Raw genomic sequence first — 11,860 nt, 5'->3', positions numbered from 1 at the left:
AATATAATATAGTTGAGGGGCACGCTTAATGCTATTATCAGATTTCATTATTGATGAACCAAATCATTCAACCCCAAACATGACCAGCTCTAAACAAGCACCAAATTAAAAAGCACTAAAATTAACATTTGGTCAGTGAAGACGTGATGAAGAATCTTCTAAAATGGTTTGGATAATGTAAAAATAAAACAACCCAGAGGAAATTATATGAGATTGAGGTGCTGATGACTGACTAGGTCATCACATAGAATGGAATATTCTGAGGATTTACATGGAGTTTCAAAGCATATTAGTAAACCAACCAGCCTTACCAGTCTTAAAATTATATATATATATATATATATATATATATATATATATATATATATATATATATATATATATATATATATATACACACATATATATGACCATGAAGAAAGAATTGCTGAAAAAATAATTGCAGAATACATTTTTTTTCTTGAATAATCCACAATAGTTTTTTTTTCTTAAATAAATAACTTCTATTAAGTAAAGACACTTTGAATCCATTAACGTACCCTAGTTCACTAGTTCACTAGTTCCCACTGTCATTCAATTGCCTTCATCATTTGCTTGTTTGTTTGTACATGGGTCTGCCATGTCTTCAGCTAACTGAGCCCCCATCTTAATATTCAAAATGTCATATAGTGTTCCTTTCAAGTTTTTTTAAGCTCCAGTTTTCTTTTTAATCCCCATTAAGAAAAAGTGTTCAGATCTGGGTCTCTTGTACATTGTCTTTTGAACCAGCTCGGATAAGCAAAGGTTCATGCGCGGAGCTGTGTATGGAGTTGATGGTGGAGGCGTGGTTGTATGCAGTCTTGTAGGTGTTGTAGTGGTTCAGGTGCTCATGTTCCAGGGGTGGTAGGGTCAGGTGACCCTCCATCGTCGGCCCACCTGTCACACAATCCTCATCCACGTTGATGATCTCGATGGTTCGTGTTGGTGCGTGATGGTTCTGCTGGTGATGCTGTTTGCGCATTTTGTAGAAGATGATGAGCATAACTGCTGCCATGAGGGTGATGGCCACGAAGCACCCGATGATGATCTTGGTGGTCTTCATCACTTCATCCAGGGTGCTGAGGGAACCGTCGCCTGGTGCTGTAACTGGGATTGTGTAGGTTCTATCCGTGACTTTGGTGGAGAGCGTCATCCGGGCTGTGGTGGTTGTGGTGGGTGAAGGGGCAGATGATGTCTCCCATACCCCAGAAGAAGGAGTAGGACCCCCCTTTTGCTGTACAACAGTGTGTCCTTCGTCGTGGGATGGTTCTATCGTCTCCACCGTCACTGTGGTGAAGTAGCTGAAACTGCTGTTTTCTGTTGAGGACACATTTAGAGTAGCAGAGGCTGTGGTGTTGCCTGCTGAGTTACTAACCATACACGTATACGTCCCAGTGTCCTGCATTGTGACATTTGTAAAGTTCAACGTCCCATCATTAAGCACAGAAATGCGCACCTTGTAAGCTCCGTGTGTCATGATAGATCCATTGGGTGTAATCCAGCTGACTGAAGTCAGTGAATTTGCACGGCATTTCAGCTCCGCGGCCATGCCCTCCGTCACGTTCAGGTCGGCCGGGGGCTCCACGATAACAGGCGCATAACAGTGAAAATAGTTCTGGTCCAGCTCACCGATGTAGCGCCCCTTGTGGTTGGCAGGGGTACTGCAGCGAGCGCAGCAGCTGGTGTTGGCTGGTACCATTTCTTTCAGCCACCAGCTGAGCCAAAGTATGTCACAGTTGCAGTTCCAGGGGTTATGGTGCAGGTGTACCCTCTCCAGGTGGTGCAGGGGTGTGAAGAGGTCATGGGGGAGCAGAGTGAGGTTATTGTGAGCCAAATTCAGCTCCACAAGTGACTGAAGATCATCAAAAGCATTTCTCTCAATGGTCTGGATCTGAGAATGCATCATCCACAGTTTCTGTAAGTGGACGAGGCCTTTGAAGGACCCTGGCCGGATAACTGAGATCTGATTCCCTGACATCTCCATCTCGTCCAAACGTACCAGAGGGATGAGGTTGGGGATCTCTTTCAGGTTACACATACCAAGGTTCAGGTAACGCAGGTTGCTCAAGCCTTCGAAAGCACCTTCGGAAATATATGAAAGCCTTTTCAGCTCACCCAAGTCCAGCCTTCGCAGTGAGGGCACTCGGTTGAAGGCATAAGATGGTATGCTCTCAATGGGATTGTTTCTTAGCCATAACTCCTTTAACTTGGAAAGATATTCAAAAGCTCCATTTGGGATTGTAGTTAATCTGTTATCAAACAGCTCTAGTGTGTTTAGACTGGCCAGCCCATTGAAGGCTCCAATCTCAATGCTACGAATGTGGTTCTTACTGAGCTGCAGAATTTCCAGGTGCCGTAGATGCTTGAAGCTGTCCACCTTGATCACCTGGATCAGGTTCTCTTGAAGGTTCAGGTAGCGGGTGTTTGTGGAGATGCCGTCCGGCACATCTCGCAGGCCACGGCGTGTGCAGATGACTTTACTGAACTGATTACTACAAGAGCAGACAGATGGGCAGGTCTGAGCTCTAACCAAACCAGCCACCACCAGCAGTTGCAAGGCCAGCAACAGCACAAACAATGGATCGGACAAGGCCCGGTTCCACCTAGGACCTCTCATCATCTGCTGCAGTGGGGAGAAGGTCATCTTGTTCAACATTCATAATTCGTAAGCTGGCAGTCCACTCTTAGGGGTGCGTTGTAGTGGGCAACCTAGGAGAAAATGAGAGGGAGGTGGGTTAGTTAGAGTGTAAAACCATTTCACTCGTCATTCAAGACATATTCATTCAAAAGCTCCTTATAAAGGATGTGTAAAACTACTCTTAGTTTTAAGGTTTATCATATTCACATTATAATGCAGTGTACTACACATACCTTGTCTATATTGATTTAATTTAAAAGGCAGGATTGTTTTATTAACATGATGCTATTATTGAAACACACAAAATATGAAATGCGCAAATATATTTACGACAGGCATACGGACACACACACACACACACACGCTCACAGATCCTCCACTGCAGTTTATACAGTCTCTGAGAACATGAACCCAGTAAATCTCAAAACACTGATATAAAATTCCTCACAGACATGCTCCATGGTTGACCTGACCTTAGCAGTGTGGTTTTTATCCAGTAGCATTTCATGTGTGCTGGGAGTTTTCCCACACCACTTTCTATCTTATCCACACAAAGCAGAAGCTTAATAGTGAGTCCTGCTTTCCTCTTCTCTCTCGTCCCCTGGCAGAGATACAGGCCAGCATGTCAGCTAGTGGCGCTTGATTTATTTTTGCAGACTGGGGGGTCATAAATAACTCTGGGACTTGCCACCTCGCAGTCCTTCAATCAAGCTAACATATCTGGAGAGTTCTGATTACAACTCTCACAGATGCTCAGAGGCACGGATGTGACTGGTTTGGGAATCGAGAGCAGCGGCACAGGCGTATGTGGGACAGTGTGTGTGTGGCAGTGTGTGTGTGGCAGTGTGTGTGTGTGGCAGTGTGTGTGTGTGGGGCAGCGTGTGTGTGGCAGAGTGTGTGTGGGGCAGCGAGTGTGTGTGGCAGCGTGTGTGGGGCAGTGTGTGTGTGGGGCAGCGTGTGTGTGGCAGCGTGTGTGTGTGGCAGCGTGTGTGTGGCAGCGTGTGTGGGGCAGCATGTGTGGCAGCATGTGTGTGGCAGTGTGTGTGTGTGGCAGCGTGTGTGGCAGCATGTGTGGCAGCGTGTGTGTGTGGCAGCATGTGTGTGGCAGCGTGTGTGTGGGGCAGCGTGTGTGTGGCAGTGTGTGTGTGGCAGCGTGTGTGTGGCAGTGTGCGTGTGGCAGCGTGTGTGTGTGGCAGCATGTGTGGCAGTGTGTGTGTGGCAGCATGTGTGGCAGCGTGTGTGTGGCAATGTGTGTGTGTTGCAGCGTGTGTGTGGCAGCATGTGTGTGGAGCGTGTGTGTGGGGCAGCGTGTGTGTGTGTGGCAGCGTGTGTGGGGCAGCGTGTGTGTGGCAGCGTGTGTGTGGGGCAGCGTGTGTGTGTGTGTGGCAGCGTGTGTGGGGCAGCGTGTGTGTGTGGCAGCGTGTGTGTGGAGCGTGTGTGTGTGGCAGTGTGTGTGGGGCAGCGTGTGTGGCAGCGTGTGTGTGGGGCAGCGTGTGTGTGTGTGTGGCAGCGTGTGTGGGGCAGCGTGTGTGTGTGGCAGCGTGTGTGTGGAGCCTGTGTGTGGGGCAGCGTGCGTGTGGCAGCGTGTGTGGGGCAGCGTGTGTGTGTGGCAGCGTGTGTGTGGAGCGTGTGTGTGGGGCAGCGTGTGTGTGGCAGCGTGTGTGTGTGGCAGCGTGTGTGTGTGGCAGCGTGTGTGGGGCAGCGTGTGTGTGGGGCAGCGTGTGTGTGGGGCAGCGTGTGTGGCAGCGTGTGTGTGTGTGGCAGAGTGTGTGGTCGGGACTTCAGATGGGCTCTGTGCTCTGCAGACTCCTCTGCCTTTGTGTATGTGTAATTGTCAATTGAGAGTGTGTTCTGGGCTTCCCGGTACGCTGCACGAAGGTGTGTGTGAGTGTGAGAGAGATAAAGGGAGAGAGAGAGTGAGGTGAGAGACAGAGAGAAATGTATAAGCACCATTAGTCTGTTTCTTTCTCATTTGTTCAGTCAGTAGGTTGTGTATACATTTAAGTATACATTTGTATTACAAAGCATCTATGTGTGCATGGCGGTATTGGCAGATAACTGCATGGTTAGGACTGGTGTGGGAGCTGCTTAATGCTGCACATGTTGTGTAGAGTCAGAGCTCAGCCATTGTGCCTATCAGTGTTGTAAGAGAACAGCACCTCTTCCTCACCAACTGAGTGCCACTTTGTTAAAGGAACCACAGAGTAATCAGATGATTATCCTGTAATTGGAAAATGGGTCCCTTAAAAACTCAGAGAGCCTGGGGGTTAGAAGACACGTGTGTCTACAAGAGACCACAGCACTGTTGACAGGAATCACTGGAAATCACATTGTCATACAGTATTGTTGCTAATTGTTTCAAATTAGACCTTGTAGAAAACCATTAGAAAAGAGACTTAATTAAGCCAGTGCAGTTGTAATAATGTTATTGAGTAAAGGAATCAAGGACGTGTGTTCCACGTATTTTCAAACACACTTTCTAGTTATTATTGTTATTATTATTATTATTGATGTTGTTGTTGCTGCTGCTGCTACTGTTGTAGTTTTGTTGTAGTAGTAGTATAATTATTATTATCAACTACAATACTTTTACTACTAATGCTAACAATAAATTATTAAAATGATTCTTCCCTTGTTTAAGTTTTACATTCTTACAAATGTTCATGGAATCTGAAGAGAAGCGAGTAGGAACGTGTGTGTAGAAACCTCAAACATCTGAAGAGAAGCCAGTAGGAACGTGTGTGTAGAAACCTCAAACATCTGAAGAGAAGCGAGTAGGAACGTGTGTGTAGAAACCTCAAACATCTGAAGAGAAGCGAGTAGGAACGTGTGGGTAGAAACCTCAAACATCTGAAGAGAAGCGAGTAGGAACGTGTGTGTAGAAACCTCAAACATCTGAAGAGAAGCCAGTAGGAACGTGTGTGTAGACACCTCAAACATCTGAAGAGAAGCCAGTAGGAACGTGTGTGTAGAAACCTCAAACATCTGAAGAGAAGCCAGTAGGAACGTGTGTGTAGAAACCTCAAACATCTGAAGAGAAGCGAGTAGGAACGTGTGTGTAGAAACCTCAAACATCTGAAGAGAAGCGAGTAGGAACGTGTGTGTAGAAACCTCAAACATCTGAAGAGAAGCCAGTAGGAACGTGTGTGTAGAAACCTCAAACATCTGAAGAGAAGCCAGTAGGAACGTGTGTGTAGAAACCTCAATGAGGCTGACAAATCTGGACTTAGCAGAGGAGAGGGAATAAGATTAAAAATGATAAAAAACATGAATATGAATTCTTTTAAAACCTTAAACTCTGTAAAAGAGAGCAGCCTCAAAAGAACCAGAGGATACGCAGGGATGAGTGAATCTCACGTGAGTAAATCTCACGTCCTTCCACAGCCGGCAGTAATGCAGGCACACGCGGGCCTTTCACGTCAGCTCACAGTAGCGCTTGGGTAACGCAAGCAACAGTGTGGTGAAGGCAGCAGGTAGCAGCCCCACCCACGTCTACAGGCCTGTAGAAACATCTGACCTCTGGTCCAGAAGAGCCAGCTCCCCTACGCACGTCTGCTCAAGGGCCCTTCTAAACAGTACAATTGCTGGATCTGCTCTGGCGGTCGCCCCCTTATTCGCAGAATCCAAGATGCATCTTCATGTTTTGTGTAGTGTAAGTGTTCCTGTGTTATAGGGGTCCATCGACCTGCTCTGAGATGGGGATGACCTCTGACCTCATCACAAAGGGGCTCTATATTCAATCTCAACAACACTATTTCATTATCATAAAAGGCAACATAACACAGCAAGAGCAGCAATAAAGCATTGGACACTGGTCAGAGAAACTGACGAGTGTATATACACGTAATATTTTCGCTTTTTTCATTTTCTTTTAGATACTGCATTTCTAATGTTTCAAAATTTCAAATGAGCCAAACTAAATACACACACAAACACTTTTTAACTTGCTGGAATCTTATCAGACACAGCTTGGCAGATTTTTAAAAGTGTCAGTATCACAGATCTGTGATGGTCTACCCATAATTTAGCTAATATCCCCTTGAGGATCAATAAAGTTCATCTTATTTTATCTAAGCAATATCCAGCCAATAATGGACCTGTGGTCAAAGCTGACCACTGGTGAGGACCTCGAGGATGGCTAACACAAGATTTTAAGATTTTAACTTAACACAAGATTTAATTTTCAAGATTTTAACTTTAACATACAGAGCACTACACAACACAGCTCCTGTGTATGTCGCTGACCTGTCTCACCCCTACACTTCATTGCGATCACTCAAACAACCTGAGTTTACTGTCTGTGCCACGCTCATGTCTAAAGACTTGTGGAGACCGAGCGTTTAAGGTGGTTGCTCCAAAACTGTGGAACACACTTCCTCCACATTTAAGATCAGCTGACTCTGTGGATACTTTTAAAAAACAGCTAAAGACTTTCCTTTTTACGCAGGCGTTTAGTGGTGGAGGTTGCAGCTGTTGACCTTGTGCACTGTATTTTATTTGTTTTATAGTGTGTGTTTTTGTGTTTTTATTTTTTTATCTTATTTATTTTCCGTTGTAAAGCACTTTGTGGCTTGTGCCTGTGAGAAGTGCTATATAAATGAATTTTACTTTACTTTACAAATCATGCATAGTAACAGCTCAAGACTAGCTGGACACCTACATTGTGTTTCTAATAAAAGGTTGGTGGATGTTTTATTTGAATGAAAACTCAAGAATGCTTGAAATTAAGACTCTTAGCAAGACTAAATATGTCTAAATAAAAGATCCTGTGCACTTATTTTCCACATTTTGCTTTGACTTATCTGTTCCTTGACAGTTTTAAAATAGCTAAACAATTTCCACACCCCTCAATTTGAGAAACCATTTTTCATGCTGATTATTCTTCCATACAGAAGATTGATCATGTGGATATAGCTTCATCATCAAGCTGCTCTCTTCACATACTGACAATATTCTTCATCACCTTGAAATGTCTTTCCCATAGCTTCATCGTCTCTTTTCAGTAGAACTGATCACATAATTCTAGTGCATTGTTATGAACTTCTGAATGCTGATTTTATGTTTTAAAAAATTTAATAACAAATGGTCACATCAGCAAAACTAATATGTTAATTTCCCCCAAGTACAAATGGATGGCCAAACCACAGGAGGGAAAACCTCTCACTACCTGCTTCCATAAATGAGACAAAGGTCTTGGACATCTGTGACGAAACTGCAGAGGAATGAAAAAAAAAAACAAAAACCTTTCATTATGTTGTCCTGATTCATCCACTGTGGGAGACACGGGACACACAGACATTTGGCAGCATACGGGCAGATGTCAGCAGGGCCACACATGCCAATTACCTTGATGGTTCAGACAAAAACAGTAGCAAGGCTGCAGCTGGAAGACATGGCTGCTGGTGCTGTCTTTGCTACTTACAGCATCCAGGTTCTGAAGCAGGTGTGAGATCCAGGCCTGCTGCTCTAGGCCAGCAGGGTTTTTAGGGTTTTTAGAAGATTTGGAGAAAAGAAAGAGCCAGATTCGGATTTGCCCCGCAGACTTCATCTTGCACCCCGGGCTGCTGGTGCAAAATTCATGAGTTTGCTGGACAGCATCTATAAACCATAACAGCTCGACCCTTAGCTTCATGGACTTGCAATTGGTTTCAAAGCAGGAGCTAAAATATGGAGCCTCACAGAGCAGAATTAATAGGAGGGGGTTTCTTCATGCACTAGGCCACCTGCAGCAGCAGCACAGCCTCTAGGTGAACTACTGCTCAGGTGTGTCACGCAGCTTGTGAAATACACCTGCAACCAAAGTAAAATACGAGTGTGAGAGAGAGGGGAGGTGATCCAGAGAGAGAGAGGGAGGTGATCCAGGGAGAGAGGGAGGTGATCCAGAGAGAGAGAGGGGAGGTGATCCAGGGAGAGAGGGAGGTGATCCAGGGAGAGAGGGGAGGTGATCCAGAGAGAGGGGAGGTGATCCAGGGAGAGAGGGGAGGTGATCCAGAGAGAGAGGGGAGGTGATCCAGGGAGAGAGAGGAGGTGATCCAGAGAGGGGAGGTGATCCAGGGAGAGAGGGGAGGTGATCCAGAGAGAGAGGGGAGGTGATCCAGAGAGGGGAGGTGATCCAGGGAGAGAGGGGAGGTGATCCAGAGAGGGGAGGTGATCCAGGGAGAGAGGGGAGGTGATCCAGAGAGGGGAGGTGATCCAGGGAGGTCCACACTGAGGCAACACAAAGGCTATTTGGCACCAGGAATGAAAACACAATCTTTTGGTGCATTCTCAGAATACGAAAATCAATATCGTGCTGATCAACTGATATCATGCCAGGCACACAGTTGGTGCCTAATTTATCTGCCAAGAACACAACAGCACATATAGTGTGGACTGAGATCTGTTTCTAACCAAACAGTCTTTAGATAAAGAGATTTTTTTGCACATTTCATTCAGCCATATTACATTATTCTATAACACAAATAAAATGTACACTTGTAAATAAAGTTTATGGTCCTTATGATGGATTTATTCTACATCTACTTCTAACACCTGCCTACACACCCTACCTACAAACGCTTATACACACCGGTTACCTTTCTATCTCACAGGTGCATTTTATAAGTGTAGTTTTATGTACATTAGCCTTGTGTTGGCATTGACAAGTCATCAATCACTCTGTAGCCAATTCCTCACTGGACAGATTTTGACCAGAGGACAACAGATCCTTATCATGGGGAGTGACAAGGTAGAGGTGTGGACCTGCTGATAGTTTTACATTTATGAGTGTTGCTACACAATATCAAGCCAGTAGTAATCCATATGTCAAAAACTGACTATTGTTGAAAAGCTTAAGGATGGCTAACACAAACTGAGCACTGTAATAGATTATCTGCGCTCCAAACAACACACTACAAGATGCTTAATTTCTGGTGTCTGGTGAGTGTATCTAAGAAACAGAATTCTCAAGAAGTCTTACAAGAAGTGAGGAGTAGTGTAATGAAAATCACCTGCCCTAAAATCATTCAGTACAGTACAGTTCAGCCCATTATAGTACTGTACAGTACAGCTCATTATAGTACTGTACAGTACAGTTTTACACTCATCACAAAGGAAGTCTGAGAGACAGGCAGGAGAAACGTATTGTCAGGCTAGGTTTCAAAACCAGAGTCGAGCAGGTTCGTACAATATAGAAAAAAGTTTAATGAAAGCCAGACAGACAAAACCAGAGGGCAATCCAAAAGCAATATCTAGTACAGACAAGGGTCAGCTACAGACAGACAATAAACCAGGCAAAGAGCAACCAGCAAAAAAGCAAAAAAACAAAAAACCTCGAGAAACAGAAAAAAAGGTTTAAAAAAAGGTAGCAATAGACAGAGCAAATGAAACACACATCTTAGAAATGCGAGAGGGAACTGAGGCGAGACTTCACAAGGACACAACAGCACAAGCTTATGTGGAGAACATAACATGGAGAACAGCTGAAATCAGTAGACAGGGGAATCAGATCTGACAAAGATCAACAGGAGGATTCTGGGAACTGCAGTCCAAACGTGTAGTGGCAGGTGTGAGGAGCAAATGTGACATGTAGGAGTCATGCTACATCCATGAAAAAACACGTGTAAAAAGTAGTGTAGTAGGATATGGCAGAGCAGTGTAAAAAGTAGTGTAAAAAACACATGTAAAAAGTAGTGTAAAAAACACGTGTAAAAAGGAGTGTAGTAGGATATGGCAGAGCAGTGTAAAAAGTAGTGTAAAAAACACGTGTAAAAAGTAGTGTAAAAAACACGTGTAAAAAGTAGTGCAGCAGGATATGGCAGAGCAGTGTAAAAACACGTGTAAAAAACACATGTAAAAAGTAGTGTAAAAAACACGTGTAAAAAGTAGTGTAGTAGGATATGGCAGAGCAGTGTAAAAAGTAGTGTAAAAAACACATGTAAAAAGTAGTGTTAAAAATACGTGTAAAAAGTAGTGTAGTAGGATATGGCAGAGCAGTGTAAAAAGTAGTGTAAAAAAACATGTGTAAAAAGTAGTGTAAAAAAACGTGTAAAAAGTAGTGTAAAAAACACGTGTAAAAAGTAGTGCAGTAGGATATGGCAGAGCAGTGTAAAAACACGTGTAAAAAACACATGTAAAAAGTAGTGTAAAAAACGTGTAAAAAGTAGTGTAGTAGGATATGGCAGAGCAGGGCAAAAAGGAAAAAACAACAACTTATATTTGGACATGACATGAAACAAGGTGAGAAGGCTGTCGGCTAGAACACGAGACGTTATGATGAAGGAATAGATAGGCGCAAATCTCTTTTAGAAACAGTATGTGCCGGGTCTCCTAGAGTTCACCTACTGCACCCCAGTAGGACCGCAGAAGTCACCGACAGGGACCAGGAGACACTGTCCACCATGAAATTGAGCATGATAGAGTTGTTTCTGTCTACAGTCCCGTCTCACAAAGAAAAAAAATCTGTCCCTATTCCCTTAACCTACAAATATGTCATTCTGGGAAAGGGAGACTGGAGTGGAAATAGAAGAAATAGAAGGAGAAGAAGTCAAAAAGAAGACTGAACAAAGCTTTTCAGCTTATCCTCAATCTGTATTCAGTCTGTGATTTTATCATAAGTTCACCTTTGATCTGTGTAGGATCTTTTGAACATCGGTACAAATGTATTTTGAGCTGCCTTAGAGAGAGAAGGTGAGAGAGACAGACAGAGAGAGAGAGAGAGAGAGAGAGAGAGAGAGAGAGAGAGAGAGAGAGAGAGAGAAAGAGAGAGACCTTCAGATATGACTGTTTACAGCTATATGAGAGCATTTTTGGAACCACATAATAAGATGCAAAAGAGTATCAGGTCAGCTCCTAGAAAAAAACGGCTTTTATGGTAGTGAAATTAAGGGGGAACCAGGGTGAAATAAAATGGCAGAGATGCCTGTTAAGGAAGGTTTTACCACATGTGAAGCCTTATGTGCCTACAGGCATAGCTTATCTCTCTCTCTCTCTCTTTCTCTCTCTCTCTCTCTCCACACACAGTGAACCACTTGCTAGAAGATGCAAATTTTGCAAGCAGTACAAACTAAACCAAGTGTGACTGAGTGGATTACTAAAGATCACATCAGCATGTGTTCTGTTTCCTTTTGGCACTTTGCTGCCAATACAGTAAAAGTAGGGGGTCTGTGATCACACAGTAAGTCTTTTAGGTCACTTCATATATTACCTTTTCCAGTTGAACACTTG

At 44.0% G+C, this 11,860-nt stretch overlaps 1 protein-coding gene across 5 annotated transcripts in view; it reads right to left on the bottom strand.

The window, feature by feature from the left end:
* Window positions 1-422: 422 nt before the first annotated feature.
* The window catches only part of lrrc4ca (leucine rich repeat containing 4C, genome duplicate a), a 196,083-nt gene continuing 184,645 nt past the window's right edge, over window positions 423-11,860 (bottom strand). For all 5 annotated transcript variants that reach the window (XM_076991759.1, XM_076991758.1, XM_076991762.1 and 2 more), the window contains one exon: window positions 423-2,727. In XM_076991759.1, coding sequence (XP_076847874.1) covers window positions 731-2,674 — 1,944 coding nt within the window. In that variant the 5' untranslated portion in view covers window positions 2,675-2,727 and the 3' untranslated portion in view covers window positions 423-730. The remainder of the gene's footprint in view (window positions 2,728-11,860) is intronic.

The sequence above is a fragment of the Brachyhypopomus gauderio genome, unplaced genomic scaffold, assembly GCF_052324685.1.
Source record: "Brachyhypopomus gauderio isolate BG-103 unplaced genomic scaffold, BGAUD_0.2 sc85, whole genome shotgun sequence".
NCBI lineage: Eukaryota > Metazoa > Chordata > Actinopteri > Gymnotiformes > Hypopomidae > Brachyhypopomus > Brachyhypopomus gauderio.
This window is presented reverse-complemented; position numbering and strand designations above follow the sequence as displayed.